This window comes from Cricetulus griseus (assembly GCF_003668045.3).
Source record: "Cricetulus griseus strain 17A/GY chromosome 1 unlocalized genomic scaffold, alternate assembly CriGri-PICRH-1.0 chr1_0, whole genome shotgun sequence".
NCBI lineage: Eukaryota > Metazoa > Chordata > Mammalia > Rodentia > Cricetidae > Cricetulus > Cricetulus griseus.
Window position 1 is genome coordinate 12,534,522 of NW_023276806.1, and position 26,743 is coordinate 12,561,264.

General features: G+C 45.7%; 1 protein-coding gene across 1 annotated transcript; it reads right to left on the reverse strand.

Annotated features, from left to right (window-relative positions):
- Positions 1-977: 977 nt before the first annotated feature.
- On the reverse strand, positions 978-25,697 carry LOC100768251 (uricase). Its single transcript, XM_035450358.1, has 8 exons — positions 25,671-25,697; positions 21,947-22,165; positions 20,036-20,152; positions 19,864-19,942; positions 8,498-8,681; positions 6,396-6,519; positions 4,554-4,637; positions 978-1,052 (listed from the first exon to the last, which is right to left on the reverse strand). The coding sequence occupies exons 1-8, from the start codon at positions 25,695-25,697 to the stop codon at positions 978-980; spliced, it is 909 nt and encodes a 302-aa protein (XP_035306249.1).
- Between the last annotated feature and the right edge of the window lie 1,046 nt (positions 25,698-26,743).

Sequence of the window (26,743 nt, forward strand, 5' to 3'; positions counted from 1 at the left end):
ACTCCTCTCCCTCTCCCCCTCCCCCCTCCCTATTCCCCCCCTCCCTCTCCCCTCCACTCCCTCTCCCTCTCCTCCTCCCTTCCCTCTCTCTCTCCCCTCCCTCTCCTCTGCCCCCTCCCTCTCCTCTCCCCTCCCCTCCCTCTCCCTCCTCCCCCTCCTTCTCCTCTCCCCCTCCCTCTCCCTCTCTGCCTCCCTCTCCCTCTCCTCCTCCGCTTCCTCTCCCTCTCCCTCCCCCTCCCTCTCTCTTTCCCCCTCCCCTTCCCTCTCCCTCTCCCTCTCCCTCTCCCTCTCTCTCTTCCTCTCCCTCTTCCTCTCTCTCTTTTTAAGGCCAGTTTGGGTTTCATCTGACTACTTCTGGGTATGGAAATGTCCCTGAAGTATGGTTGTCATACTTGGTGCCACACCCTAAAGCAAAACTGACCTCCCCTCTTCCAACAGCAAACAAATGCTGAGTTTCTCAGCTAGGTGCAGAGTTTCCTGCCCACCTGCCCTCCTCTGTAGTGAGCTTTTGTCTGAATGCCAGAGTTTTCAAAAACAAATCAGTTGAAGTCACTGTGGTGTTCTTTTCACATGATTTTATTGTATTTTCCGCACCACCCAGGCACATCAGGTGATTGACAATCCTGTTTGCTTCTTAAACTTGGGCTCAGATTCATCCATGTGCCACCCACTACTACTTCATGATTGTTTTCATGATGATCAGATTCTAAAGACTGATTGTAAGGCAGAAGGACACCAGGGCATCAAGGATAAGTACCTCTGTGATTCTTCTAACACTGCAGAGGGATTTTTAGGGAAACTGCCCACAGCCATGAGAATGTTGTACCCACTAATATGGGGATCCATAAAATGCCTTGTTTAGGAACAAAGAGAGAAATTGCTTCATACAGAAGAAAGCAATCAGTATCCTAAGTTGAGATTTTCTGCAGGGAAACACACAGTGGTCCCCAGTGTCACAACTGACAGGAACCATAATGTCACAGCCTTGAAGGCAGCTTCTTCCTGACAGTCCCAGTAATTTTGCCATAGGGGTTGTCGAGAGGCAGCAAGACCTGTAGAGGAATCACAGCATAACCTCAGAGGTCTGAGGACAACCTTCTCCTTTCTACAATCCAGTAATTGTCATCTTAGCACCTACATCCAGTAACTGATGGAAGCAGATGCAGTGGTCCACAGCCAAGCCCTGGGCTGAGCTCCTGACGTTCAGTTGAAGAGAGGGAGGAGGGATCACATTAACAAGGGAGTCAAGATCATGATAGGGAAACCACAGAGACAGCTGACCAGAGATAGTGAGAGCTCACAGACTATGGGCTGACAGCTGGGGATCCTGCATGAGGCCGAACTAGACCCTCTGAATGTGGGTGACAGTTATGTGGCTTGATCTGTTGTGAGGGGGGAGGGGGGCTGACGGTGGCACCAGGACCTATCCCAGGTGCATGAACTGGCTTTTTGGAGCCCATTCCCTATGGTGGGATACCTTGCTCAGCCCTGAGAGACGGGGGAGGGGCTTAGTCCTGCCTCAACTTGGTATGCAGACTTTGTTGACTCCCTGAGGAAGGCCTTGCCCCCTCTGAGGGGTGCATAGGGGTGGGAAGAGGGGAAGTGAAGTAGGATAGGAGAAGGGAAGGGAGAGGGAACTTGTGTTGGTATGGAAAATAAAAAATAACTTAAAAAAAGAAAATAAAAAAAGAATATCACCGATTGTCAAGGAGGAAGCTGAGTACTCTGAGTAAAATTACCCCCGAGTCTAGTAGTGCCAGATTTTCCCTGGAATAGTTGAATGATGAGTTGATTTTACAGAAAATACAGGAATTCTGAGAGATTTATATGCTGTTTGGGGTTATTGTACATATGTATGAATGTGTACATGTGTATGGCATATGTATGCATTTGTTCATGGGTGTGTGTGTATGTGTGTGTGTCTGTTTGTGTGTGTGTGTGTGTCTGTGTGTCTGTGTGTCTGTGTGTATGTGTGTGTGTCTGTTTGTATGTGTGTCTGTGTGTGTCTGTGTGTGTCTGTGTGTGTGTGTGTCTGTGTGTGTGTCTGTGTGTGTGTGTGTGTGTCTGTGTGTCTGTGTCTCTGTGTGTATGTGTGTGTGTGTCTGTGTGTGTGTTTGTGTATGTGTGTGTGTGTCTGTGTGTGTGTATGTGTGTGTGTCTGTGTGTGTGTCTCTGTGTGTGTGTGTGTGTGTCTGTGTGTGTGTGTATGTCTGTGTGTGTGTGTGTCTGTGTGTGTGTGTGTCTGTGTGTGTGTGTGTGTCTGTGTGTGTGTGTGTGTCTGTGTGTGTGTGTGTCTGTGTGTGTGTGTGTGTGTCTGTGTGTGTGTGTGTGTGTGTGTGTGTGTGTGTGTGTGTGTGTGTGTGTCTGTGTGTGTGTGTGTCTGTGTGTGTGTGTGTGTGTGTGTGTGTCTGTGTGTGTGTCTGTGTGTGTGTGTGTGTGTGTGTGTGTGTGTGTAGGAACTCGGAAGGGGTTGTGTGCGTCACACCACTCTTGTGGAGGTCAGAGGAAATTTTTATGCAGTTTCATCCTTTCACCTTTATATGTGGCCCAGCGTCGTGACTCAAGCAGTCAGACTTGTGTATCAAGTAGCTTCACCTGCTGAGCCTTCTCCTCGTCCTCCACCTTAGTTTTTGAGACAGAGTCTCTCACTGCACTTAGATCTCGACAGTTGGACTAGACCGGCTGGCCAGTGAGCTCCAGGGGCCATATGGTCTCCACTTCCTCAGTGCTATAATTACTGGTACATGCTACAGCTGACACACGTTACAGGGCTTGGCTGTTTCCATGGCTGCTGGGGAACCAGACTCCGGTCCTCATGCTTACACAGTGAGTGGTTTACTGACCGAGCCATTGTTTCACCTGCCACCGAGAAGCATTTTGCTTGTTTGTTAGTCATTATGACACAGATATTTCTAAATGCATTGTACGATCAAATGCAGTGAATACATTTGGCCTTTTTTGGTAACTCAGTCTGGACATCCATCACTGTCGACAGCCATTCCCAGAAGATCATCTGAGGGCCACGGGGCTGTGAGTACAATGCTAAATGCATCCAGACCGCTGTGTTTAGAGTCCTTCTGTCCTTCCCACCCTGTCTCTTGTCACTCCCCAGCTGTCGTCACTGTGCCTCAGCTTCCTGCTTCTCATATGTTGCCTTCATGTGGTACACATATGTGTAAGTGTCCAAATGTGACTGAAGCTGTCCCCCTCAGTGTGAGAAGCCGTCACTCAGACACAGGTCCTTTTTCTATTTTATTTTTCATAACAGAGTTCTGCATGAAATGCCCTGCTGGAATCTAGGAAGAATCATCCTCTGCAGCTTCCTTTTCTCTTCCTCTCTGTGACTGACAACCCACTCCCAACTCTGGAGGGGATGAATATGGGGAAGGCTCAGTGGGCCCAAAAAAACCCTCTTGACTGTGCTATGAGCTGAGCGTTCAGCAGGTCCTTTTTCTGTTTGGAGCTCATTTGTTTTGGCTCTGGCAGACATGGCCAAGACTGTTTTCAGATCTATCTCCCGCCCTTCAGCGAGTAATCATACCAAAAAGCTTTCTGTCCTGGTTCACAAATGCAGCTCATTGCCAACCATTCCTTCCTCGAGGTGAACAGTGTTGCCTGTCCTTTCAGCTGAGTGAACTTGGGGCCAAACTTGCCTTCTCCTGCCAGCCAGGGCTGTTTCCCAGAACCCATGGCAAGCATCTGCAGATGGTGCAGAGTCGATGGAACCCATCAACATTGTTTGCAAAAGAGAAATCAGGGCCCTGGGGGAGGGAGTTGAAAGGGCTCCTGGGTCACAAGCCCCAGAGTGCACGAGCTTCTCTTCTGCTGGGCATCCAAGCACGTGGTCTCCATCAGCGAGCCATCCACAGACTGCCTCTGCCTTACCCCCTCACACGCACCAAACACATTTACCCCAAATGATGCTACAGATGGGACTAAAGACCTGTCACTGAAAATGTCCAAGGGGCAGGGTCAGTTCTAACCTCACAGGAGGTGACCACAGAGGCCACCAACCAAGCTCCAGGCCTCCGAGTCAGACAATCCGATTGTGGCAGCTAAGAAGAGGCCAGAGCTGTGTGTTCCCTGGAACAAAGGCTCCCCTTGCTCTTGCCATCTGTAGCACAAGCATGCTCTCACCTCTCCCAAGTGTATTGTGTGCTCCTGAACTATTTAATCAAAAGGTGGGCATGGTAACAGAAAAGGAAAACACAATCTTGCCTTCTCCTCACTGCCTCGTGATGGAAGAATAATGCAGCTTCGACTTTCTGCGGCACTTTCCCAAGGAGATCTTAGAGCTGTTTCCTTGGGCACACTCTGTTCCTTCTTTTTGTTCCTTCCTGAGACTCACAACCCTCCTCTGTAATCACTCATCCACTTCTAGAGCACTCAGCCTCAGGCATTGAAAGACCCAGAGTTGAAGAGGGTTCCAATCAGTGACAACTATAAATATTCCCCAAAGCCAGCAGCGGCTACAGGTTTTAGGCAGTGATATTGTTCCAAGTCAAGGAAACTGAAAGGAGACGGGGCAGAAATGTGCCTTAAAACTCTCTTACCTCTTCCTTGTTGATCAGCCCCATTTTGGACATGTCGATGTTAAAGTAGTGGATGTTTGGCAGGCTGATTTCCATATCTTCTATCTGGAATCCACAATAGCGTATGTTACACTTGGCCCTGGAGGGTCTCCCCCTGCCCCCACATACCTTGCCCGTCTTGACCACTTCATGTGGCCATGATTGTATCTTTAAGGTACCTTCCCATGCTCCTCTGCTCCAATCTCTGTTCCCCCACTAGTCTTCCCATGAGATGGATGGCAGGCTCATTCCTCAGTATAAAACCTCTGAAGAGCTCAGGCTCCCAGGGTGATCCCTAACATTCATAGGCCCTAGGATAAGTGTGAAACTGCAAACACATCCATATGCATGACAAAGATTTAGCGAACTCTACTTTTCTAATTTACAAAAATACCTTTGTTAGACCTGTAAGGTCAGGCTGTCGTTTAAAATTCTGGCTCTTTGTCAGGACATGGGAAAGGCCAACCCCAGACCTTGGGCCAGCCCATCTTCCCTCCTGGAATGTAAGGATAATCTCCTTGTATATCATGACACACCCGTTTCTCCCGTCTACTTCTAGGCCTAAGAATGTGCGCCCCAGTGGCAGGAGCCTCCAAGGACAAAGCATGTCTCTAGGAGAGATTTGGCCAAGTCTCCATGCTACTGGATAAAATATTTCTAGGGGAGCTGTGAGTGCTGAAGAGCTTGCTGCCTTAGTTTTACCAACTTGACCGTGTGGAGGTAGGCACAGCAGGGGGAAGCTTGAAGGAGGATGCTACAGCAGCTAGGCAGAGAAGTCCCTCTGGTCCAGGCGATGCTTCTTTCTCTCCATTCAGCATGGCCTTGGCCCATGCTTTCTTGGCCATACTTCTGCAACATCATCCCACAAGACTCCTAGCCTGCTACCAGTGATCACTCTAGAACACAAATCCTGCTATGCTATACTTTGCTGTGACACCTCAGTGGCCTTTGGTGACTCTCCAAATAAAGCATAGACTACAAATAAGCCAGTAAATGTCTTCTTGCCACCTTGCATCTGCACACAGGAAAGTATGTCCTTTCCAGTATGTCACATATGGTGGCTGGTCCTTAACAGTAAATGTCTATGTTATACCACCTCCTGTCTCCACAGTTATGCTGCTCCCTTGCCCTCAAGTATAAACCCAGATTACCCTTATTTGTTTCTGAAGACTCAGCCCATCCCTCTCCTTCTAGAAAATCTATCTGGTGCTACCCCTTACACAAGAGTTAAACTCTTCCTCGGTATTTCCATAATACCTATTACTGATTTTTTTTTAAAAAACTTCCCTGCTTTCTTTGTTCACTTAATGATGGATTGTTTGAGTGCAGGGACCATGTCTAGCTTATCTTTATATCTCTTGGATCCTGTCAGAGGCACAATGTTCAGAAATATCAATAGCTAGATAGATGGATAGGTGGGTAAATGGAGGGATGAGTGGGTGATGGAGGGAAGGACAGATGGAAGGATGGAGTAAGTCTCTCTGCACCTAGCATTCATACCTTGAAACGCAAACCTCTGTCTAGCTATGTCTCCATCAAGGCATGGAAATGCCCTGGATTTGAAGTTTAAATTTGTGGTAGGTTGAAGGAGCTGAAAGAATTTCAACAAAGCTGAAGCACTGTAGCAGCGGCCTGTGTTTTTAGGTTGAACAGATTTTTTCCTTTTCTGCTCTCTTCTCACTTGCTATAACAAGCTTTTGAACAACAACAGATGTCACTTTTCATGTGTCTTCCACTTTCCTATTTTAACACTCAGCTCTTTCTTGGAGCTGACAGGAGACACAGTTTCTCTCGGTCCTCAGAGTGGCAAGTGACAGAGCATACCTCAGGAACCTGGCTCAGGGACAGGACTTGTATGTCATAGAGAGTCTTCTGCACTGAAGGTGAGTATTCGCCTCTGTCATAGGGCCCAGCAAATTTCTTCAGGATGATGTCCCGGACAGTGCTCCTAGAACACAGAGTAGGAGACTGAAGGAGCTGGTATGATTTGTTAGGAACTCATTATAAAGCTAAGAAGTAGGAGCACAAAAAAAAAAGAAGAAGAAGAAAGAAAGAAAGAAAGAAAGAAAGAAAGAAAGAAAGAAAGAAAGAAAGAAAGAAACCATCTTATGGATGGTTTTAGATAGGATTATTATTCTGAAATGCCAAAATGAAAACCAGCAAAATCCACTTCACATTCCCTCTCTCCCTCCCCCTCTCTCACCACCCACACTGCATTAAACAAACACTAAGCATCTACCTCTTCTCATACCAAGGCCAATAGCATTTCAGCCCCTACCATGTATGCTGACTGTGTAAAGGAGACTCCCAAACACAAGCCCTCTCCCTGCTGTGCAGGGCTACTTCCTTGAACTATTGCTTCAGGGATCTTAGTGCCATTCTGTAAGCAAAATACCTTATGTGAGTAAAATCACCTAATCTTTATACAGCTGAGGCAGTACCATGATTAAACCATGCTTAAAGATGATGACTCTGAGCTCACAACTTAAGCCATCTCCTCTGACTCCTTTGTCTTTAGTGGGAGGTCTGGAGCTCTCCCCTGCTTGGCATGTTCCATCTGATGATCGTCTCAACATCAATAAGGCAGGCTCCAGCTACCCAGGGAGAGTACTTGAAGCAAGCAAGGGAACAGAGGGCTAGAGTGAGGCTCTTTTTTCAGGCATTTAAAAGCCTCTCGAATAATAAAAAGAGCAGATTAAAAACTAGCAGTGGGAGGATGCTTTGTATCAGGAGGAACAGATTCCAGCTCATCCTGGGGTGAAAGTGTCTAACAAGCAGCATTTCAGCAAAGGAGTGAGAACCAGTGTCAAAAGTAAGCTCTGACTATTCAGAAGCCTACATGTTCCTTGTCAGAGATATCACATAACTCACTCCTTTACATGGTTAAAGCATCTGTCATTTACTCTGTGTGTGTGTGAGCGCGTACATGTGTGTGAGACTGTGGGTGTGCTGTCTGTGTGTGTCATGTAACTGTGTGTGTGTGCTCTCTCGCACATGTGCCTGAGTGTGTGTCTGTATGTATCTGTGCCTGTGTGTCTTGTGTGTGTGTGTGTGTGTGTGTGTGTGTGTCTTTGTGTGTGTGACTGTGTGTGTCTAGATCTTGTGTGAGTGTCTGTGTGCCTGTGTGTTTGTCTTTGTGTGTGTGTATATCTTTGTGTGTGTGTGTATGTGTGTGTGTAACTTTGTACGGGTGACTGTGTGTGTCTAGATCTTGTGTGACTGTGTGTATCTTTGTGTGTGTGACTGTGTGTGTCTAGATCTTGTGTGAGTGTCTGTGTGCATATTCACGTGTCTGGTGCGTACATGCGTGTGCATATGTATACAGGACAGAAGTCAACCTCAGGTGCCTTTGCCAGTTGCTCTCCATTTTTTATTCCTTAACACCAGGTCTCTGATATTTACCTGAAGTTTGCCACTGATTCAGCCAGTGAGCGGCAGGGAACTGCCTGGCTCCATCTCCCCACCACTGGATTACAATGATGCTGGGCTTTTCTGTGTGAGCTCCAGGGCTCAAAAGCAGGTCTCCATGCATGCAATGCAAACACTCTGCTGAGTGAGCTCTCCCCTCAGTCCCATTAACAAAATGCTTATATGACTATCAGAGGACTTGGAGCTTAGCCTGTGGGTGACCAATTGTCACCATTCTTGTAAAACTGGGGCGTTTCCTGGGACAAGCTTGAACTCTGTTGCATGGTGCTGCATTTCTCTCTCAAGCCGCTTTTCTTAAATTACACACACACACACACACACACACACACACACACACACACACACACACGCATGCACGCGCGCACACACACACACACTGGGATGGGGAAGTTCCTGAAGAACTAGGAAGTTGAGTTGACTGGTCACTAAGTTTCTTCTTTGATCCAATACTCCATTAACCTGGCCTAGTTCTGGGCCCCTGTGCTCATGTGGCATACCATGTAGCCTCAAAGTCCACGTCCCTTCTCTGGTAGCGCCACTTGCAGTACACTTGGGTGGCAAAGCATCGGTCCTTCACCTCAGGGAGAGTGGTGAACTGGTCCTTGATGAATCCTTCAAACCCAGACTGAGTTGTTTTCAAAACCTTGAGGTCTTTGATTCCAGAGTGAATGACTGGAGGTGCTGTTTGAGACAAAAGGGTGGAGCAGGATGAGCTCAAGCAGAAATGTGTGTTTTTCCAGATAACGCCAACAGCAGTGAAGATGCTGGCCGTAGAAACGTGCACACTGTGCCTCCACCTTCTCGTGTCCCAGGACCCTTTTCTATGGATTCATGGACTCACTGCCCTCTCCTGCCTAAGAAAATTAGAAAGTCCAAAGATCTATCCATACATTCTAAAACGACTTCCTCCCAGGTACTTGTGAGGGTGTCTCAGCCAAATCACCTTACATATCAAAAGGCGCATGTCATTCAGACAGCAGTGGTTTTGACATGAGTTGATGAGGTCCTGAGGAGCCACTGAGATCCCTTGACTGCAATGTGCCCTCTGGATGATCTCCAGTGGCTGGGGACTTCAGTCATCACTCTACCCTGAGAGCACTTGACCAGACAACCTCATGAGTGAGTGATAGTGTGGACCAGACTGAGAGCAAGCAAAGTGTGGGAAGACAAGGCAGAGGGTGCAGGCATTGACCTGCAGAGTTGATACCCATAGACTTCAGGGTTTGGGCTGAAGCTGCTTTGTGGGTATCGTGGGTTGGAGAAGGAATAAAAATGATGACAAGGATAACTGGCATCTTCTCTCTCAGCTGTCCCCTCAAAGGAAATGGGTGGTGGAAGGTTGATGGGCACATTTGGACGCTGCCTACTGTTTGCCAAGCAGTGCTAACTCAGGGCCTGTGGCAATGGAGTATCACGAAAACATCACTCACATTCTAAGAGACTGGAACTTTTGCTTACGTCATCATAGCCAGAGTTAATAATGAACCTTGAGGTTGCTCAAGACTCGAGTCTGCTATCCGGCTATGTACTCAGCTGGTTTGTTTAACCTGCCTTTAAGAACACAGTGCAACAACCAACCTTACTTGCCTTGGATTTTCCAGGTAATCAACTTTTACAGTCTAAGCTGATGTACAGCTTTAATCTGAAGTTCAGCCCCTGGGTCAGCTGGAGTCAGGAGAGTCTCGTCCCCTACAAAACTCGGTTAAAGATTTCTGAAAAGCATCCCTCCTTCCTTCCCCATGCCACTCATTCCATACCGTTCAATAAACACAGGGGGAAGCAATTTGTTAGGGACACGTGGACAGACAGGTAGGCAAGGTAAGCAGCACAGATTCGACTCATACGACAGAAGGCACGAGGAGAGAGAAGTAGAGAATTCAGATCTGAGCTTGCTCTTGGTAAAAACTACTCCAGGGGGAAGCCTCGGGTTCCTTCTCCTTAATGCAGCAGAGACTTATTTTGGATTCTCACTGATGCATTTAACCAATGCGAGGACCCAGAGGACGGAGGGTTTGTACAGAGTGAGGGAGAGGAGAGTCTTTATCTTCATGTATTAAACACACTGTAGCTCTAGCAGTGTAGTGGGACCTAGAGAGAACATGGCGCTGGCACACTGGGAAAGCCCAGGGTGTACATGGCAAGAAGGACATTTCTCCCCAGGAGATGTGGCAGCTGACAACAAAAGCCAGGCAGAGTCCTGAGGCATGGTTGTCCCCAGTGGGTGCAAATGTCTTCCTGAGCATGAGTAAGGCAGCCTGAGCAAGCTCTCGTGAGGTGAGGGAGTTTGGATGGATACCTGGAAGTATAGCACTGAGAAACCTACAAAACTCAGTAATGAACAACACCATGGTCTTATTTGTATGCATAGGCTGGTGACCACAGAGGACATTTCAGGAGCATTTGAAAGATTCATAGCAGGATTCTTTAGGCTACTACTTTTTGGTCCTGACAAATAGCTGTCTTTCATAGCCTGTCTAGCCTAAAAGTCAAAGGTCAGAGGTCATGGGCATCAATGTATGTTCTTAATAAAAGGAGAAAATAATTCACAGGTCACAATTAAAACCCAAGGGCCAGGCATGGAAGCCCGCATCTATAGCTTCAATGCTTGGAAGGCTGAGGCAGGAAAATTGCCACAGCTAGAAGCCAGCCTGGGCTACATATGGTGTTATTTAGCAAGAAGGGTCAAAAGGTACCAACAAAACTCTTCAAAACACCAGAGTTCCCCTTGCCACCTGTGTGGCTTCAGCTCCTGTGACTCACTCTAGAGCCAGATGAACAATGCCTATGTTTTGATATTTTTGAAGGTACACGAATCCTACCATCGGAGAAAGTGGTAGATCCGCTGATTCAGCATGTTCTGAGTAAATAAAGCATTTTGTGTAGAATGTCCTAGGATAAACCGGGGGCATGACAGAAAAGATTTAACTTTCAGAAGTTCTCCTTGGATGCTGCACTCAAAGAAAGACCAAGAGGAAGAAGCTGCCAGCAGCGCCTTTGTGCCTTCAGCTGCTCAAATTTGTCTAATTCTATTTTTTGCTTCTTCTTTTGAACCACCCAGGGTCTTTTGCTCTGCCACCTCACTGCACTTTTGGCCCAGAGTCTACATCTATAAAGCCACTGGTCCCACAAAGTCAGTATTTAACTGCGGTACGCCTGCCGTAAACCCAAGAGAACCGCACTTGTGTCGAGGAGCAAGAATGTCACAATGGACTCCCTCTTGCCATACAGTTGACTTCTTCCCTTGTCACTGTTTGCCTTCCCGGCACCCTCCATTTCTCACACTCCAGGTAGCAAAGGAGAAGAAAAAGGCATCACTTTGGCTGAAAGATTCCAGTTTGTAAGCCTCTGGCCAATGCCTTCCCAAGGCATTTTCTTGGTTAGTCCTCAGAAGTCTACAGAGTGAATGTTTTTATGAGGAGACTTTCATTCCTGTGCTCATCACCACACAGCAAGAAATGGGCAGAGGTGGGGTTTAAATTCAGCAACGCACCATGAGATTCCGTGTGCCTCAGTCCCCCCTTTTAGATCATGCTCCATCTGTGCAGTGTTTCTCCTTCCATAAGCTCTCTTTGCCTCGTTTCAGGACTTCAAGAGGGCTTTCCAGGGGACAAGAGGGCCGCCACCTCCTATCCACAGTGGGCTCAGGGGGCCCTAGCCTTTGAAAAGCGTCTCCGTCGTCTGATGGGTAGGAAGGGTCACTTTCTGAAGTGGGTCCTGTGCATCTTGAAAGTCTCTCATTCCTTGAATTTTTACAGGGACTATGGAGATGGCTCAGCAATGCTTGCCCTGGCAGCGGCCCCAAGCTCAGTTCCCAGCACCCATGTGGTTGGCTCACAACAACCTGTTAACTCCAGCTCCAGGGTATTTGATGCTTCTTCATTCTATGGGTCCCTGCACTCATGTGCACGTACTCAACACAGGCACATACAGGACACATACTTTTAAAACAATAAAAAAATTAATGTGGTAATATATTGTTTGTGATCTAATAAAGCCACTGAAGGTCAAAATGTAAAGCTAGCCATTGAAGCAGAGCAGGGGTGGCACACACTTTTAATCCCAGGACTCAAGAAACAGAGGCAGATGGGTCTCTGTGAGTTCAAGGCCACTCTGGGCTTTATTCACTCTGAGAGTGAATCAGCCTAGAGGAGAAACAGAATCCACACTGTTAATACCAGCACTAGAGAGGTATATAAGACAGGAACGGGCAATCAGCCTTGGGCAATTTGTCTCCAGCTACTTTGAGGATAGGATCTCCAGAGTTGGTAGAGGTAAGTGATTTGCTTTTCTGATCTTCAGCTTGAACCCCAATATCTGTCTCTGGGTTTTTATTATTTGCACTACAAAATAAACCTTTAAAAAGGACAAATTTCTTATGAATTCCTAACAAAGAGTGACACCAGTCATCACAAACTAATAAGTAGATTAGTTTGAGACCCCCACCCACCCCCATCACTCCTGGAAAACAAAATCTCTAGGAAATGAAATAGAAGACAATGGACCAGAGCTCAAACAAATGGCAAAGAATCCTCTGAAGGTGGATGAAGAAGAGAAGGGAGAAATGGGCTAAAAGTCCAGTGCAGCCGTCTTTCATCCCCAGCATCCACTTTGCCCACCAAGCTTTGGCTCCTCCCATAATCTTACTCATAAAAGAGTGGTGTTGTGTTGTGTTGTGTTGTGTGTGGTGTGCTGTTACACATCTAGAATCCCCAGCATTGGCATTCAAAGTTCCCTCAATTCAAATCCAGTGCGCTACCTACCACACCCCTCTGCCTCTGCACAAACACTATGGCCCTGGAGGAATCACTTCACCTCTTCCCATCTTGACTTTCTCATCTTTGAAATGGAGATGGCAGCCATCCTTGGGTTTTGGAGCTGAGCTGTGCCTAAGGTGACACATAGAACAGCCGCTGTGTCCAAAGTGCACTGTGCAAGCCGCCATGCTGGTCTTTCCACACTGGCTTTCCCACACCAGCGCTAACCACCTGTCTTCCTGTGCTTCTGATTCCCTACAGGACTGCTGGACTCAGAAACCAAGGACCTTTACCCTGTGTTCCACCAGCCCTGGGGTGACATGTATCCATCTACCTTTTAGAGTGACAGCCCTGGCTGACCAGCCACCTTGAAATGATTTGTTTTCTTACTAGACTCTGGGAACAGAGAAAGGCCTTGCATTTTTAAGTGTGGTTTGGCATCAGATTCCCACAGAATAAATGCCTTCTGTTCTAGTGGACAATTAACGATTCCGTTTTGTCAGAGCAGAAGCCAGCAACTCCGGTGCCCTCCATCACTGTGAACCAAACCAACAAAAGCTATCCTCTCTGGATTTTGAAAGATTTTTTTTTTCTCCTTGGCACACGTTAGACATACTGGATGAAATCAGAGCTATTTTATCTTCTCTGTTGGCAGTGCCCCAGCCTACTGAGGACTGGTGAAAACCTGCAGCTTTCAAATTCATGGGGCCATCAACTAAAAATATGCTTCCACACACTCTGAAGAGATCCCAATTTAGATCCACAAGAAATAATTCAACCAAAAGCAGTGTCCTTCCCTGGGGACCATCTGAGGAAAGGTCTTTAACAGCCCAGATCTCCCCGCCATGGTCTTGGGGTAATACAACAGGAAGATTTTTCACATTTTATATTGCTAACACACAATCTCTTCAGCTGCCAGTGTCCTCCTACACACTCAGCAAACTGTGGTTTCTCTCTCAGAGAGGCGTGTATCTACCCTTTAGCTCTCTAAGCGAAAGAAACTCACTGTGAGTTAATAGAAAACAAGCCCAATCCCTTACCTACGCATCAGGTGTCAAAAAGTACAAAGCTTTACTGAGTTGAGAGGGAAAAAATCTCCTGTCATGAAGAGGATAATTGCTTCCACAGCTAACGCCTCCAAAATTGGACAAAAATAGCTTAAGGGGGGATATTTTAAAACTATATTAAATCATTCTACTATGAAGCCGCAGCTTGTAAAGGGCTAGAGAAAAGCAAAGACCCACTAAACAGCGTTTGCCTCTGTCGATCCTTCTGCTCCCCCAAATATCTTCAAAGCCCAGACTGTGTAATTCAGGGTAGGGATAGGGGCAGAAGAGATGACATCACCAGGCAGAGGGATAACTTGGCTTTTGTTTGACTGGGTGACAGGGAAAGTGATTTTAGGGCCTTGGGTCTGCCAAGAACTTCTCTTATGGAAGGACCAGAAAGCTTCAGTCCAGGCATCAAAGGATGGAAGCAGCTGTCTCAGAGTGGTCTCTCTGCTGAGCCCCTTACTCCTCTGTCTGCCTAGCTTGCCATCCCTTAAACCTCCCTGATGTGCCCCGGGCTTTGATTTCGTCGTCTTCATTGCTTATCTCTAGCTCCCAGTAACCTTCCTATCGGCAAATGGGAGTGCTTTCTTTTTACTATCAAAATACAACAGCTCTTATTTGCAACCTCTCTTTCATCTTCCTTTCTGTTTAACTTTTGGTTCTGCTGGTACGCCTTTGTTATTGTTTTGTTTTGTTTTGTTTTTAGAGTCAGAACACCAGCCAATGAGAGCTTAAATAATTGTGAATTTTAATTCAATTATTGCAGTGGTTCGGGGACTAATTTAGTACAAATTACTAACTCACCCACTATAATGCTGTCCAGGCTCAGCTAAGCTCCTGGTCTAGAAGAGAGAGCATTTAGGAGGCTCGAGAGCAGGCTGCATCTTGTATGCAGAGCCTAGTTCTCCTATCAGGGCATGGGAAGTCACCAATATCAGAGCAGCCTTTGACCTTAGGGTGAGCAGATTTCTCTCTCCTGCAGATGCTCTCAAGGAACCAGCCAACTTTGAAATACTCAAATTTTCAACGTAATGAGGTATCTGTAAAGGTGCTACCAAGAAAAAACAATATAATGGTTTTTAGAGCAACTCCAGGATCTATGGCATCCATGACTCAGCAGGTTTCCCAGATTGTTCAGGGAAACAGGAGGGAGTTCGGTAACCAGGCAAAACTCACTCATTCTCTTTGCGGGGAGGTCCCTTGGGGATTTACATGGATGAGTGTGTCTTCATGCCTTCACAGAAAGAGTTCTTATCCTCTGAGCCATCTCTCCATGGGCATTGCTTATGAAGATGATTATAGCATGACTTCATGTCACAATTCCTTCCATTTTGATACTTAGATAATAAGCAAATTGGGAATTAGACTCTGCCACAAAAAGAACACACACCTCTACTCTCAAAAGAGAGATGGGGTCCAGATGGTTTCACATGTATGTGTGCACATGGAATCCACTCACTGAACAACTGTCCTCCTACCCCAGCCCTGCCAGCCCCGTGGGCTATCAGAGCGGCATGAGCTCCAGATCAGTGGACTGGAACTTCTGGGGAAACTGCCATGGGCCTATCTGTTCCCAGAAGCCTTGTGTCCGTCTACAAAGACAAAAGACTTGACCAGCTTCTGAAGCTGCTCTTTCTACTATGCACTCCAGTGAGCTATGTGATTAGAACTTAGGCAGCAGCAGCCTTGTGATCAGAACTCAGGCACACAAGTGGTAAGAGAACTCTGTTCTCTTTGATCAACAGTGTCCTGGACATAGCCACTGCTAACTTCCGCATGCACCACCCTGCCTGAAGATATCTTTGTAGAAATCACCAGGGCTGTTTACCATCTCCAGAGTTCCTCTTCATCCATCTTTTAACCTAGATTTCTTAACCTTTCTGGAATAGACATAAAATCTATTCCATCTTCTGCTTGGACCCCCAGTGAGACCATATTTTTGTGGTCTTCCGCAATGGGGGGTGACTGGGAAGGACTATGGGACATTGATAACTTGTTTATTACATCTGAGGGGTCTTGCTCTCTTTTTGTCCATCAAGATCTTTATATCTCCTACTTATCTGACATGGCAATTTATTATCAAGGTGAACCCACAAAATAGGAAGTGACAAGGTAAAGTTACCTAGGATTCCGTCTAAGTTCCCTACTACTGAGCTGAATCACCTCTACCCCAACAAGCCGAGCTCGTAGGACGAAGGCCGTGTGCTGAACCATTGCATTTCAGTCTCTCTGAAGTGCTTCTTGCCACCTCTGCAATCATCCCCAATATAGTTTTACTTCTATTTCTGTGACACACTTCTCCAGATACTTCTTCCTTTTCCCTCCATCTTCTGTCTCTCCAACCAACCTTCTGCCAATGTCTTAAACTTAGGCATTTTCCCTGGGCCCTCTTACCTCCCTTTCCTCACTTTGCATGGTGGCTAGTCTTGGTTGTCAACTGGAAACAACAAAGCACAAGTCACCAGGCTCTCCTGGGAGGAACTGTCTTGATCAGATTGTTTGAAGCAGGAAGACCCACCCTAAATGTGGGCAGCACACACCGGTGGCAGCCCAGATAAAAGGACATGGGAGAAGGAAACTTTTGCTTTTTGCTTGCTTGCCTTCACTCTTGCTGACAAGTGCATCAACACCGTGAACTGAGGCACCCACCCTTTTGCTGGTATCGGAACGAGGTTCTTGGAGCTGAAGACCCAATGGCTCTCCAGGAACCCTCCGGGCTTTCAGAGCAGGTTGAGCTGCTGAGACATCCAATCTTACAAACTAGGCAAGTAGCTACCAGATTCTGGGGCTCTTCACTGTGAGACTGCAATTTCTGAACTACCTGGACCACATCCTGTAAGCCAATCTACTAAATTACCTTTTGATATGTACTATTTATCTCCCAGTCTTGTTCCTTTATAGAACCTGGCCAACATGCTTTATATGTTATTTCTGTTTTCTGGAACTGTTTCCATCCCTGGGGCTTCATTCACCCATCATCCATCTGTTGACAGTCCCCAAATCTATCTCCCACCCCACATTCCAAAGCTTGCCGTCGTTATCCTCCAAACTTTACTCGTGTGTATATTCTCTCTAGTCCCAGCCCTTCACTCTAATCCTGACTTTTGTAACTCCTTCCTTCAATCTCCAACTCTACTCAGCCACGGGTGCACCAGTTAGATTGCATGAAAGCCTCACAGAGTGACCAACAGGCTGCCAGTCCGTGCTTCTCCTCTGCCTTTCCCACCTCCTTCATCTTTGCAACAAATCCCCAGGCATCTCAGTACCGTGTGCCTTTCCAACCTGTTCACCACGCTCTGGTCAGACCTGCTGAACAAAGTGAATCCACAATAGCTGTATTAGGACTTGGTGTTTCTTGGGATTTCAGCCCTTGATGGTAGAGAGAGCATGGTAGAACAGAGGCGTTCCTTCATGGCGGAGGGAGGCGGTGTGTGGCAGAAGCTGTGTGCATGGCAGCTGGCCAGGTCTCAACGAGCTAGTCACCTACTTCTGCCAGCTAGGTCCCATCTCTTAAATATGTTCTGGGCTACCAACAGAGCCCCAGCAGCTGGGAAACAAGCATTCAAAATGAATGTCTGGTGAAGACATTAGAGATTTACATGTACACACACACACACTCATTTGACTGATAGAGACTTCAGCTTTTCTATCATCAAACTAAATAATAATTATGGCTACTATGTAAGAATTTCCTGTATGCCAGGTACTATGTCTATAGCTTTAATAAAATAAGTAATCATCTCCTTTGTTTCTCTGGGCAGCTGCAGAAGTGGGACTCAGAAGACTCACACTACAAATGAAAGCCCACTGAAGAGCCGTAACCCACTTGCTCACACTCACTCTATTAACTAGTGGAGCTCAAATTCAAACACAGCTTATTCTGACCCCGGGCCTCACTGGCCTTTGACTAGAGAGCCTTGACAGGATTATAATGTGTTCTGTGGTTTGCTATGCAAGTTGCCTTTAAGTTAGACTATCCAAGTTTGTTCAACCCAGGAGGCCCCTCAGTGGCCCCAAGGAATCATACTCATTGAACTTAGTCCTGTTCTGCAACTGTTTTGCCTGTTCAACAGTTAATTAAGTGTCTGTCCAATGTGGGCTCAGCATGAGGCTCAGAACACCCTAGGCCACCTCCTCCCCTCCTTTCTGCACCCTGCGTCCCTAAGTCCCACTGCTTCTCCATGGAGACCTCCCAGCATAGTGCAAATCTGAGTGGAGTTGAGTCTTGGAATGTCTCTGTTCCATTGCGAAGCCTTTACCCCCTCACTTGTGGTTTTTAGCCTTTCACACAGCAACGAATTTGTTCACAAGTGAATCTCTAATGGTGCCATGTACCGCAGATTCTCTGAGCTCAGGGAAAGTTCTGAGTGTCTCCTCAACTGCCATCTTTTGTGCATGTAATAAGTTCACTTGCTTAGTAGATAGTGCGGGATAAATGACCACAGCACTTTTGAACAAATGACTTCCATGAATGAATTTAGCTTTAATCAGCTCTGTGCGTGTCTACTTCTGGTTGTGTCTAGTCTTTTAATGTGAGATGAAGAGTGTGCTAAGTTCCCGAAGATCTCTAAAACCAGGTGAGAGCTATGCTGACCCATACAGTGGGCTCCAGCCACCTGTTGTCAGTCAGCGCTAATCTAGCTAAAATGCCTCAAGCTCTACTGTTAACACAGAATGGCTACATGACTTTGGACACTTACTTCGAAAAGTGAAGTTTATTTAGTTAGTATTTATTCCATAAATAACATCTTGGATTAAGCTAAATCTATTATTAAAATAGTTTTCCTCCTTCCTCTTTGGTTTCCTAAAGTGACTACTAAACATCTTTAAAACTACATACAAAGTTAAGCAGGACTGGCTTAGACTTTCCGATTTCATGAGAGTAATCAGTGTGGCTTAGGAAGAAAATGTCGGCCATGAGTTAGGATGTGTTTCTCCTTTTTGCCTCTATAATCATGTGTAAAAAAAGAAAGGGGGAAAGAGACTCATATTGAGGAAAAGGGAAAGACGGTAGGGAGGGAAGACAAGATGGAGGGCAAGGCTGAGTGTTTTAGGTAACAGCTCAGCGAAGGAGTTCTACCCCATGATGAAGCATTTGGTGATCAAAAATCATCTTTTCCGTTTAATACAACAACATTCCAATCCTTTTTCTATAAATAATTTTACAGATGTCATTGAAACATTGAGACAGACTTAGCTCTATGTAGTCTTAATTCAAATAGTTAGAAACATTAAGGGATAAAGAAGGAAGAAATGAAATAGAACAGGAAATGTTCAAAGTCGACTCTGAATCCATAATGACCACGACCGTGCCTCTTACTGAGATAGTTGTGTTCCTGCCATCTTTGGTTCTGTGCGTCAAAGTCCTCTGCTTCCAAGACATTAAATAACCTGAATGGATTATTTAATTCTGCTTCTGATGACCTCAACAAATCAATGGAACACCAGCTTTGGAAACTTTCTTTGCTCAGATCAATTATTGTTACTAATACGGTCTATATTATAGTAATGTTTCATAGGTAGATTTACATTTTAAATTTCTTGCTAAATACAGTTATGTAATAGTCATTGCTATTTGAAATGAGACTCATTTTAACGAGATTATAGTACTATTAGTATTTTATTATGCAAATAAAATGTCAGGGAAACATTAGTAATTTCATATGTTGGTTACTATCATTATCTCATGATACTGTACCAAAAGTATTGGTCAGAAAAATTGGAGATTTTCATTTTTGTCATTTCCAGCCTTTAATTTTTCTTTTCCTGTTTCACTTCAAAACTGGGTAATAGAAAATTTCTACCACTCAAACTCCAGATTTTGTAATAGAAGGAATCACTTTCTTTGTTACCTTTCAGCAAAAGGCAGATAACCTTGTAATGTAAATTCCAAAGCTGCAATGTTCAGTCCAGTCTCAGACTTAGAAGACTTACAAATTCGCTACAGTTTTCCTCTGTGTTAATAAAAAGCATTGCAGTGGGCCAGAAAACCAAAGACATCAACAAAAGATACCTGATGTCTCTTGCAGAATAAAAACATGGAAAATGGTTTCTTACCGTTCCTCATCTGCTCCACCTCACAAAAGTGTGTTCCCGTGGGGGTGTGAATGAACGCATGGACATGCTTGACTCCATTCTGAAAGGGAGGACAAAGTTGTTTCCAGTCACATTCCAGCACAAAGCATGATAACAAACTCTTTCATTAAACTGAGAGCATAAATGATGAAACCTTTTCCAAACGCTTCCAGGGGACCTCTTCCACGTAGACATGGGCTCGGGAAACATGATCAAAAGAAGAAAGGAAGTGTTCACAGATGATCATAGCAAAGGTCTCTATGCTCTTTATCTGTAAAAAAGAAAGAAATGCTGGCAATCAAAAAGCTCTCTGACTGTTTTATTTTGAGGTAGCTGCTCACTGACTACACAGCTGGGTCTGACCTTGAACTTGAGATCTTTCTGTCTACACCTCATTCTGAGATTATAAACTTCTATATCTGGCTTACAGTATGTTTTGTTTTGTTTGTTTAAGATAAGGCTTCTCTGTATAGCCCAGGCAAACATCAAGCTCATGGCAGTCCTTCTGATCTGCCACCCAAGGGCTGGAATCACAGGCATCCACTGCCTAACCCAGCCAAAAGTCATTGCCAAATACTCCCAGGGGTTCTTTCCCGGGGAGTTGCTTTTTCCAATGAGAGAAACACAGAATTAGAGTCTCAGGAGACGAAACAGTCCAGACCTGATTTTCCTTCACTCTTCCTGGGTGTGGGTCTCCCTTGTTATCTTTTATTTTTTATGTATTTTGCTATTTTTAATTCATATGTATGGGTGCCTTGCCTACATACATGTCTGTGCACCGTGTTCATGTCTGCTGCCATGGAGACTGAAAGTGGGTGGTAGATCCCCCGGAACTGGCAATATAGGTGGTTGTGAGCCAGGATGGGGGTGCTAGAAGTGGAGCCAATATTCTCTGGAAAACCAGCCAGTCTCTTGACTGGTGGGCCATCTCTCCAGAACTATCCCGTGTTAAAAGAATAAATAAATAAACCTGCTTTGCAGCAAAGGAGGCATCAGTAGATAAACAAAAGGTAATTTATGTCCAGAATGTTTTCTCAATGTGCCTGTAATACTGAGGCTAAAAATGAGGTTTGCAAATAGGCTCCAAGGTTCCTACAGAAATTCAGTCTTTAGGTGTGTCTGTGTGAGCATTTCCATCAGGGGAAGACCTACCTGCATGTGAGTGTACCCATCTCCTGCGACCCCAGAATAAGTGAAAAGGTGAATCAAGCTGAACACCAGCATTCACCTCCCTGCTTCCTGACCACAGACAGGGGATGGCTAACTGCCTACACACCTGTTGCCAAGACTTCCCCACAGTGATGGGCTACACCAGAGGTTCTCAACCTGTGGGTTGCAAACCCTTTGGGGTCACCTAAGACCATTGGAAAATGCAGATATATACTTTATGATTCATAACAATGGAAAAATTATAGCTATTAAGTAGCAACAAAAATAGTTTTATGGTTGGGGTCAACACAACGTAAGGAACTTAATCAAGGGTCACAGCATTAGGAAAACTGAGAACCACTGGACTATACCCTCAAGCCATGAGTCAACATAAGCCCTTCCCTCAGTTGCTACTCCACACCGTGGAGTGTGGGGTATTTTGTTACAGTCATCAGAAAACTAAACTGGAGCACAAAATTGTGGACAGTAGATTTTGCCAATAAGTAGAGTATCTAATAATCAATATTCTCATTTTTTGTACAACAATGGCCCTGTCTGCTACAAATGCAGAGTCTAAAAGTGATAGGACTCCAGAAAAAGCATGAGAAATGTGTTAAATTTAGGCTGAAACCCTCCCATGGCCTTGACTTGCCCATAGTTCTAATGTGAGGTAACAAGCTAATTTGACCAGGAGCTTTTCTTCCTCACTAACAAGGTAAATGAAAAGAATAAAATGAAACAAGCTTTTCTGTAAGCCTGAGAATTTTAGGGTAGAAAGGAAAAATGTAAAAATGGCATGCATGTAAAAATAGGTTAAAAGGAAATGAGAGCTTAAAATAAGCAAGCACCACCCCCACACGAGCTTGAACTGAATTTGCATCAAGAAGCAGCAAGCGTCTAAGAACGACTATAATACCCCTTTGAGCTTCGCCAGGACGTGCACTGTGTTCTTGATGGTGTCGGTAGGGATGATGTCAGAATTATCACCGTATAGATAATCCTTTTTGGATCTTAGAGTCAACTGCACCGACGTGGCCACCTCCTTGATGCTGTGGTACTTGCCGTCCCTCTGAATATGGAGAACTCGGACCATATCCTTCCCATAGCCAGTTCGGACAAATTCCACTTCATCGTTCTGTAACAAAAATATGATTATCTGATTGAAGAAGGCTAACTGAAGTTAAAAACCCCAGCCACAGTCTCTTTAGTTTTTTTATTTTGTCAGACAGCGATAAGAGGTGGGATCCGGATCACTTATGGAAGCAATTGAAGACTGGCCTTCGTAAGGAAAAAGAGGCTCCTGTGGAAGAAAAATGTACCGGATCACCCTGAGGACACACAGGTAGATGGTCCTCTTGGTAGCAGTTTTAAACATTCACTTAGTTTTAATTAGTGTGTGTATGAGAGTTTGTGAATGTGAGTTCAGGTGCCCGCGGAATCTGGCCGGAGGTGTCAGAGCCCTTGGAGCTGGAGTTACAGGCAGTTATGAATCACCTAATGTGGGTGCTAGGAATGAAACTCAGGTCCTCTGCAAGAGCAGTATTGCCCTTAACCACTGAGCCTCTCTCTCCAGCCCCTCTTGAAAGTAATCTTTAAAGTAATAATAACAGAACCTCCCAGGACAAAGCCACGCCCTCTGTGCAACACACAGCCTCTCCTTGTAATATCTCTAGGTACTGATAGCTTCCAAATTGTAGACAGAAATGAAGTGGCTCACCCCCGTCACCTGGCTAGTAAAGGCACAGTTAGTATACATACTAACTCTGTTGACTCTAAACTTATAGTGGCCCCTATGGAAACCATCTTTCTTCTAGAACGTTCCATGACTGTGTTAACTGGAAATAACTCCATGTCCATCCAATTTTTTAAAAAAAGTGATATTTCTGGGAAAATGTTCTGTGATAATGGAAACAATTTGAAAATTGCTTCTTTCTATTTGCTGCCAGGAAGGTAATTGATGATAGCGTCCAGAACACATTCAGGAATGCAGAGCCAGGGCCATCTGACCGCAAGGAGAGCTAAGCCTCTAATGGAGAGACACTTAATGAGAGGCTGGTGATTTATTTCTTAAGCCCGTGTCTGAGGCTTAGCCAGTGAACACATCCATTTCTATGGCTGGCATCCACCAGACTTGTGGCTGGGTGTTTGGGAGGAGAGGCAGCAGGGAGTGAAGGGTCAGAAAACCCTGCCCTACAGCGTTGAGTGTGGAGATTGAAAGTGGTAAAAATGAAGCAAATAACAGAGAGCACACAGTGCAAGCCTGGGTAGGAAGACCAGAAACCTCTCCTCGCTCTTGCTTAGGACGCAGGGGACTGCCTGAAAGACACTACATGGGAAGCCACTGGTCCCTCTGAGGAGAACTGGGAAGTACTAGCCATCATGTAAAACAGCTTGTTTCCTTAATAAACACAGCGGATGGGAGGCCATCTCACATCTTGGAGATGTAGCCAGATGGAGCAAGCTCTTGTCTTTCCACACATACAAAAGTTCAGGGTGTTTGGATTGAATCTTGCCTATCCAGAATGGGAGGATCTTAGAGATGCACCCCCAAAATCTTGGATCCAACCCTTGGGAAACATCCTCAAAACAAGGATCAATAAGGTGCTGGGGGATGGCGCTCAGTTGGTAGACTGCCCTAGGTTTCATTCTCAGTACTACGTACAGTGGGCACGGTGGTGCATGTCTGCTGTCATAGCACTTGGGAAGCAGCAGCAGCAGGATCAGAAGTTCAAGGCCACTCTAGGATGGTGAGGCAGGTCAAGCCTAGCCTGGGATACACGAGAGAATGTTAAAGAAACATTCATGTGGAAAGGACGCCAGTAAGAAACATGACAAAACAGAGCTCAGGGTTCTGCAAAAGACTTCAATGGTGACTGAGAAGAACTTTGGGATCAGTCCAGGCACCAATTCCACCTTGCCACTCCAGCTTGGTGGCTGGTGACAAGTGGTTGAGTGTCACTGAGCTTCAGTGTCTCCATTTGCACCAATGGGAGTAACCTCCAGCACCCTATGAGGTCGCTGGTGACTCTGCAAGCTCCAGCTTTGTTTCAAGTGGAAACAGTGCCCACGTCAGGCAGTTGGATTTAGCTGCAACAGAGACGATGCTGCTTAAGTGTCCTGACTTGGGAAAGCGAATACTTCTGACACCAGAGTGTCTTGAGCCTCCGGGGTTCTACCAAGAGGAAGAAGGGACTTGGCTGCTTCCGTCCTTGTGATGGCATGGATGGCAGCTGCCCAGGACCAAAAGTCTCGGAGCTCATTCATCGTTTCTATTTTATGGGGGCACTCTACACCCCCTACTCCTCGGCCCCCATCTTCTGCCATTGCATATCCAAGCCGCAGTAGCTTAGCTTGGGAGAACACAGGGAATCTAACAGACGTGGTGGTTATGTGACGGGCATACCTGTCCTCCATACACAATCTCTAGTCCCATGCCTGTTCTCACCGTCCTTCAACTCTGCCTCAGCTATTGTGTGGATCAGCTGCTTTCTCTGCCTCCAAGATTTCTCACTCCCTGACTGCTAACCTCTGCAACTACCTTATTTCATCCAGTCCTTCATGTCTTCAGTGTTACTTCCTCCAGGTAATCTATCTGAGCCCTTCAAACACTGAGTAGGTGGCTCCTTTGATGTATTGTCAAGATCCTTGCTATTGCCTTGGAATCTTTATCAAATTGTATTGCAAGTGCCTCTTTTTTGTGTGATTCATTTCGAAGCAATAAACTATGAAAGCAGGATAAAGTTCTATCTTGGTAACCATGGCAACTCCAGCACTCAGCACATTGCCTGGATCTTAAATAGGAACTTGATAAATGTGTCATGAATGAATGGATAGTGCTACTAACCACCTCCTCTGCTTGCAGGATGACACAGAATGCTTAATGAAAACACACAAAAGATTCCAATACAGGAAGAGTGGGTTCAGTTCTGATGACATAAAAAAAGTCCCCTTCCTAAGAAAACAGGAACAGGAAGGTAGGCACAAGCCAAGATCACAAGCACAGCTGGCCAGAGAAAAGAGGCTCATGACTAATGAGATGGCTCACTAAGTAAAGGTACCTGTCACCAAGTATGGTGGCCTCCAGGTCTCATATGGTAAAAGGAGAGTATCAGCTCCTACAAGTTGTCCTCTGACCATCACTACACAGTAGAATGCTCATCTACACACACACACACACACACACACACACACACACACACACACACACATGCACGCACGCACTAAATAAATGAATAACTGAATAAGAATGATGGTGAAAGAGGGACACACACAGAGAGAGGCGGAGAGAAGAGAATCCCAGAAAGACAAAACAGAGTATAGAAAGTGTGGTGAGAGGTCATATTGTTATATTGGTAGTAAGACAGCATCCAAGATGAGAGTAGCCACTCAGGGCCAGCAATCATTCAAGGCACATGAGAGAGAGGTCAGAGCTCTTGAGTGAGACCCTAAATCAGGTGTCAGAGGGCATGCACAGAATGTCAGCTAGGAAAGGGTGATCATTGATTCGAGTCCAGCTGCGGTTACACAGCAAGACTTTGTCTCATAAAACCAGACATGTGAGCAAGCTTGAGGGGGCAAGTTAACTGAGAAACGAGTCAGATTCAAAAGGACCTAACCAGATGGTTGAATACATTAGCTACTTTTCTAAAACTGTGATAAAACAGCATGACCAAAACAACTTACAAAAGAAGAGTTTATTTGAGTTTATGGTCCAGGGGGTTAGAATCCATGATGGGCAAGCTTCCAATAGGAGGTTCACATCTTGAACAGCAAGCATGAAGCAGAGAGATTAATTCAAACTGGCGCGAGTCTTTAAACTCCCAAAGCCTGCCTCTAGCAAGGCCACACCTCCATATACTCCCCAGCCAGCACCAGTGATGGGGGACATCTCATTCAGACAACCACAGCATTTGAACCCAAAGCAGGAGTATCAAGTCCAGCGTGGACTACCCAAAGGAGTCAGTAGATAATGACCAGCACAAGAATTGAGGCCATCCTCCCCCAGTTCTGTAGCCAAGGAATAGGATGCCAGTGTTAAAACCTCACTGTGTACCATGCAGGCAGAGGGCTACAGCCGTGGCAGCTGTTTAGTGTGTACAAACGGCATTTGGAGAGGATGAGCTCTGATTCAGGCAGCCCTGGGAGTGTCTTTGTTCAGCTACCATTAACTCCGAATGGATGTAATTTTTCCATCTATACAACTAGAATAATTGTAATGTCCCCTCTTAGAGCATAAAGTGGCCAGCAAAGTGACTGGCAAACATGTGCTCAGTAAATGTAACTTATAATTATCACTTATAAATAATATTCACTTGCTCAATTTGCATGAAAGGATCCTTAGGGAAAGAGATAAATTCTTAGGGTACCCTCCAAACCAGAACCCAGGTGGGGAAGATCAAGGAACATCTGCTCAATAAGGCCTGCTTCCAACTATCTCCCAACAGGTACAATGGCCTGATTGGAATTTCCATCATCACTGATACCCGTACTTTGTGTGGTCCTTCCTCATACTTGTGAGAATTAAGAAGCCAGCTCATGAATGGAATATGCATGCCCTACTGTAACACTCTGAACAAACCCTGGCCAGGTTCTGCAGAAGACGAGTCTCCTTTCCTGTATGTTTTGAAATGTACAGGGATTCAGACTTGTCACCTGTCTGCAAAAATGCTGGAAAGATCTCCAAGGTTTCCAAGGACCCTTCTGAACGCTCACA

Bases quoted from the DNA above. Each gene is read 5' to 3' on its own strand.
- LOC100768251 (XM_035450358.1), bottom strand. From the start codon at position 25,697: ATGCTGTTTTATCACAGTTTTAGAAAA. The intron at 22,166-25,670 runs GTAGCTAATGTA...TTTTTGTTACAG, and splicing joins TTTATCACAGTTTTAGAAAA to AACGATGAAGTGGAATTTGT. The intron at 6,520-8,497 runs GTATGCCACATG...TCTGTGTTCTAG, and splicing joins GTGGACTTTGAGGCTACATG to GAGCACTGTCCGGGACATCA.